The 6,000-nt window shown below is 37.8% G+C and overlaps 1 protein-coding gene across 5 annotated transcripts in view; it reads right to left on the bottom strand.

Moving 5' to 3' along the window:
- The window catches only part of Il23r (interleukin 23 receptor), a 116,243-nt gene that overhangs the window by 9,654 nt on the left and 100,589 nt on the right, over positions 1-6,000 (bottom strand). For all 5 annotated transcript variants that reach the window (XM_028782464.1, XM_028782462.1, XM_028782466.1 and 2 more), the window contains one exon: positions 1,236-1,322. In XM_028782464.1, coding sequence (XP_028638297.1) covers positions 1,236-1,322 — 87 coding nt within the window. The remainder of the gene's footprint in view (positions 1-1,235; positions 1,323-6,000) is intronic.

The following is a 6,000-nucleotide window of genomic DNA, read 5'->3' as shown; positions in this document are numbered from 1 at the left end:
CTTCCTCCCTCCTTCCCTCCTTCTCTCCCTTCCTCCCTCTCTCCCTCCCCCCATGCCCCCTTCTTTGACAAGGTCTCACGTAGCCCAGCCTGGTTTCTAATCTGCTATGTATCTTAGGTTTTGAACTATTGCTCTTTCTGCTCCTACCTCCTCCTAGCATAGGATTATAGGCATGCACTATTATGTCTAGCTTTGTCCATTTGTTTCATTGTCAATTTCTCATTGCCCAGAACAGTACCTGGTATTCAGTTATCTAATGCATATTAGTTAAATAACTAACAAAAGTGCAAAAACATCAATATGACCTGCAAATTTTCTTATTTAGGACCTGATAGATTTACGTGCCAGGGAGTTAATAGTTTACTAGCGAAATATTCAGGCCCCAAGTTTTCCAATGTCAAATTTTAATTTAGGGTTGTATTTGCCCATTGTAAAGTTTTATCTAATATTTTTACATGCCTGAAACATTTAGATGTGACCATAAATTAAAAAAAACATATCAAGCCATACTAGGAAGCAAAATGGGAACTGGTTCATCTAAGAGAAAGAGAACAGACTTCTGTACATAAAAGAATGGGGCTGAACGTGTACTTAAAAGAATAGGGCTGAGTATGGTGTCTCATGCCCATAATTCCAGCATTTGGGAAGCTGAGGTAGGAGGCTTGCTGTGAGTTTCTGGACGTTTTGGAATGGGCTGTAGTGTGAGACCCTGTCTTTAAAAACAAAACACAAACAAATGAAAGGAAATACAAAAAGGAATATTTGCATTATTTCTAACAGCTTTGTACATTTGAATATTTTTCAACCTTCCTGAATTTCAGCTTTCCCATCCATAAAGTAGATTCACGGCATTTATCTCAAAACATTGCTCTTGAAATTGACAGATGATGTATATACAGTCTTAGCACATGGTGGGTAGGTGGCATATTTTTAAAAAGACATTTTGGGACTTGAGACCCAGAACCTATTGAAATGACAACGTAACCACTTCACTACCACAGCAGACAGGTGCCTCTGAACTATTGCTTGCATTCAGTGTAAGCACATTTTGAACCTAATCAAGTATTTTCCCATAGAAAGTAGCTGGTTGTTTTTCTAAGAAATTCTGACACATTAGCTTTGGTGTGGAAATTATCTGCTGAGGAGCTGAGGAGGCCCCAGTGAATATACATGTGTAACATGTGTAGCATACATAATATATACATACATACATACATGTGTGTGTGTGTGTTTACCTGAAGTAGGATGTCCTTTGAAGATTGTAGCAGTGAGCATCTCAATCTTCTGAGGTTCATGAGATGATTTTGATGTAACCTGCAAAACTTAAAAACAAGAAAGAGTGTCAGCGTTTTAGGTCTTACCGTTCAGATGGCTCACTCCGAGACAGTCTTCTCTTGTTTGGAAATGATTAAACTTGTCATTCTCATAGGTTCAGAGGGTAAAATAAAGCAAGGTCTCAAATGTGTACATTTCTTATTTCCTTTTCAGGGACTACATCTCAAAGGAGGAACTTCTGCATGGACAGTTAAAAACTACACCAGGCTTTAAAATACCAATGTGGCTAGCAATTTCTCTTGGTTTCTAGGCAACAAATACCAAGACAATACCAAGATAAAAATTCCACCCTGCCACAAAAATGCACAGTGACTTGTCCCTACTTGGTTTCTTCAAATAGGTGATGCTAAGAAGCCTAAGCTTTTTGACGGTTGAAGTTGTGTCACCTCTGCCTTTGGATAGGCTCTGGCCTAGCTGCATTAAGATGAACTTTTATGAGCGGATATTTTGGGGTTGTAATACAGAGGTGAGATGTCACTAAGAATTCTCTGCTGCTTTCCTGCTCCTGTGGCTCTTGGCCAGTCCTGTCTAGCCATTACACTTTCAGGGCCCCAGGAATGAAAGCTTCAGAATTGGGTGGGGTAAGAAGGCTTGGCAGTTAATTTACTTTAAGTCTGAATTCAAAAGAGTTCCAGAGCAAGCTTGCCCATCTCCTGCTTCCCAATAATTGAGAGCAGCCAAAAGTGACGTCAAGTGACAACCCTCAACCTTGGCAGAAGACACCTCTGAGGGAGGATCTAACTTCGGCATCCCTCAAACCCCAGCTATCTAGCTACTCTGGCGTCACTTTTCAAACTCCCCTTTTGAAAAAGTGTCTTACACAACTCGAGCTATTTCTGTTGTCAAGCCACCAAAAGGTTCATCGGACATTTGTTTAATAACAGACAACACATACTCAAAGAAAAGGTTCCTATATAGGCCTTTAGAATTTTTGAAAAGGCTAATTGTATACTGGCAACTTAAGGGCAGTTTTCTGTAAACTATGGGCTGAGGATTTTAGAAGATAAAAGCATCAAGAAACTGTAATGTCTGTCTTGTGTTTTGACAGAAAAAGGAATGTGTTTCCTGTGAGTTATGGTAATCAGAAATTGTTTTGAGCTTCTCAATGTTTGTTAAGTTTTGTCTGCACTCTAACAAGTGAATTCTACAAATTCTAAGTGGTTAAGGTTATGTAGTCATGGCCAGCAGCCAAGTTTGCTCATGTAGGAGAGCAGTGATAATTCTCACAACTCAAGAAGAACTTGCAGCTACATGCTTTCGGGATTTTTAAAAGCAGAAATACAACATTAAAATGCAGCATAATTTTCCATTTGGCAAAGGTAGAGGTTTACAACATATGTTGATGTTATTTTTATTTTAACTTTTATTATGTGAAAACTATCATTTTATTTAAAAATAATAAATTGTGTTTTTATTATAATATAATTTTATTGCATAAACTACAGTTGATTTGGCAATGAAAACTTCACTGCGTTATAAAGTTATATCATATGAAAATAACTATATTTCATATTTATTAACCTTAATGAGTAGATATTTTCCTTTAGAGTCTTTATCATGGCTTTAAATCAATGAGGTATATGCATTTAAATTAAACTAGTCATTTAAAAGAGTGTTTAATTATGAGAGGGTAATTTTACCAAGGATTAGATATCTGAATAAAATAACTTACAAACAGAACTATCAGGGAAGAAATCAAGTCTATGACAATTTTTTTTTTTTTTTTTTTAGCATAGGACTGAAATGAAGCCACACATTCACCATGTTATACTGCCGCCAAGTGGCTAGTTGGTTTCTTTATAAATTTAAATGGTTTCTTTATAAATTTAAATTTCTTTTTTTATTATAAAAGCAAAAGTTACAGTGAAGATATTGTGGCAGGAAACAGAAGTGTGAGATAAAATAACCAACTCTACCCTCTTAATTCACCAGCTATTAGTATTTTGTAGTATTTGTAGGTATTTTAACATACGAAAGCACTCACAAATAGAAAGCCACATGCACAGACACTTTCACAGGTGTAAAACATTATTTATATCAGCTTTAACCACCAACCCATAGCTAGCATGCTGCAAAAAACTCATGCTATCTCTGTTATTTCTTTATTATCTGTGGGATTCTGTTAGTAGTGGGACAATTCTGAACTGCAGTAGAGTTTACTTTGTATGACTAGTATATTTTCACAAGATATATTTGAGGATATTCAGAAACCCAAATAATTTCTAATTTGGAAAGATTTGTTGATGTAGTTTCCATATACTGACATTGAAAGTAAGAGTGATCCTTCTAGAAGACAATTGTCTGGAAAGAAGTTAGACTGTTTTCATGAGACTTGTGACCAGTACAAAGTAAATATAAAAACTAGGTGAGAAGTTCCACTCTTCAACTGCCATCTAGGTGACGTTAGCAAGTCAGGGACCATGTCTACGTCTTCTTTTGATAAACCAGTAAACGACATGCTTAGTTATGATGAAATTTTAGACATCATTGTGAGGCTCAGCAGAGAGCATGTGAGGTCTACCGTGTCACCTGAAACACATTGGAAGGTACTGACTGGTTGCTTCACAGTGATGACAGTTTGCCCGAGGTGGACATAAAGGGCTAAGGAGATCATTTGGCACCAATCCTAAGAAACAAGTAGAATACATTATTTCCAAAACTAGTTCTTTGAAGTAAATTTTGGTTAATTTAGCCTGGTATTTGTTGGGCTAAAGAGTATATTTATGCTCTGTGTTTTGCCCAAGGATAAGGAACTTCTCACCTAGTTTTTATATTTACTTTGTACTGGTCACAAGTCTCATGAGTTAATTTACTTTTGCATCAGGACAATTTAGGGTTGTGGCTCTGCCAGCAGTCTGGCCCCAAAAGGGAGCATTACTTCTCTGACGACAAGCCACAGCACTGCCTGGCCTCATGGGGCTCTGGATCACAGTACAGTGTGTATTATGGAGCTAAAGCACTGTGCACTCATTATTTCAACCTTCAGCTAACTGGTTTTTTCCTCCAGATATTTTTCTTGATTGTTCAGTAAACACACTAATTATGGGAGGTGTGGAAAGTACAGAAGATTATGGAGAGCATACTGGATTTCAAAACATAGAGACACTTATTCTAAATAGTTATTAAGTATCATTTGCACATCAGTATCCTACTGGAGACCACATGATTTAACAATGTTGCCACGTGTCTTTTCCATTTAGCATTATATAATGAGCACTTTCTCATTAATATTACTCAAAACACACTTATGATTTCCTAATAATGATCATGCACATACAATACAGTATCAATTCGATCACAATCCTGTTGAGGAGCATTTTTGAATACAAATTGTAGACTCACATAAAGTAGTTCAGGTCCTAGCTCCACCACTTGGAATTACATAATCCCAGACAAATTATTAACTGTCTTTGTGACTTGTGCTCTTCCCAGTAAAACTGGAAATCATCTGTGCTTCACTCAAGAATTTTAATGTCTTGGTTACTGTTCTATTCTATGAAGGAACACCACAACCAAGGCAGCTTATAAAAGGAAACATTTAACGGAGGACTTGCTGACATTTTCAGAGAGTCATTGCAGGAACCATGGTGGCAGGCAGCCAGGTATGGATCATAGGATAGTAGTTGAGAGCTCACATCTGACCTGCAAGTTCAGGTGCAGAGGAGAGGAGAGGAAAGAGAGAGTCAGATAGCTCTGGACTCACCTCCTCCAAAGAGGCCACACCTCTAACGTGCAAACAATCCCAAACACTGGAGACTAAACTTTCAAACATATAAGCCTATAGGGGCCTTTCTCATTTAAACTACCACAATGAGACAGTTTACCTAAAACACTAGTACCAAGTTTTATATAAATTAAAGCCTGAAAACCATTTACATATTTCAAGGAAGACTGTGTTCGTTTCACAGTTTATTAACAAGGAATCTACAAAAATTGTAATTCATCTTTTATGTGTGAATGGCAAATCTCTAATTATAAATGAGGGAAAATTTGGAAAGCACATTTTGCACCGGATTACTAAATTTGCATTACATTTAATAGCACATACACTGAATTCTATTAACATGTTTCCCCCTTTCTTTATGCACTAAAAGTCCTGAAGAACTAATGAGCACCTAAATAGTTGAGCTGGTGATGCCACCGTCAGTAACCTTACAGGAACAAAGTGAAATGAAGTTTCACAGCTTGCTCACACTTGCCTTCCTCTGGAAAACCGTCCAAATAGGTGTCTGTCTTCTCTGGGAAACTTCTACTGAAAGTTGCAGTTTAAGCACTAATTAGTCATTATGAAATTACTGCTTTTCCTTTGGTGCTCTACCTTCATAAAAGGATTATGAAACTGGAGCCCTTTTCCATTACCAAGAGGCCTTTACGCCGGAGCAGTGTTCAGGGAAATGACTTGGTTTTCAGTATTGCTTTACTACAAATTATTGACCAATTTTCCTTCTCATTTCGGGTATTTTCTGTGCTTAGAGACCCCAGGGGTTTCTATAGCAGCTGTCCAGATTGGTGGGTTGGAAGCCCTCAGCGGTTCTGAGTATCACTGAGGCCTCACAGCCAAATGAAACCAGATGTGGCAGAGATGGTCACATGGACAGCATTCCTGAGCAGAGACTTGCTCAGAGCACAGGCTGCCAAGGATGCCTATGTAGGCAGACTCCCAGG

Source organism: Grammomys surdaster, unplaced genomic scaffold (assembly GCF_004785775.1).
Source record: "Grammomys surdaster isolate TR1022 unplaced genomic scaffold, NIH_TR_1.0 752, whole genome shotgun sequence".
NCBI lineage: Eukaryota > Metazoa > Chordata > Mammalia > Rodentia > Muridae > Grammomys > Grammomys surdaster.
The sequence above is the reverse complement of the archived record's forward strand: the minus strand, read 5'-3'. Positions and strand labels throughout refer to the sequence as shown.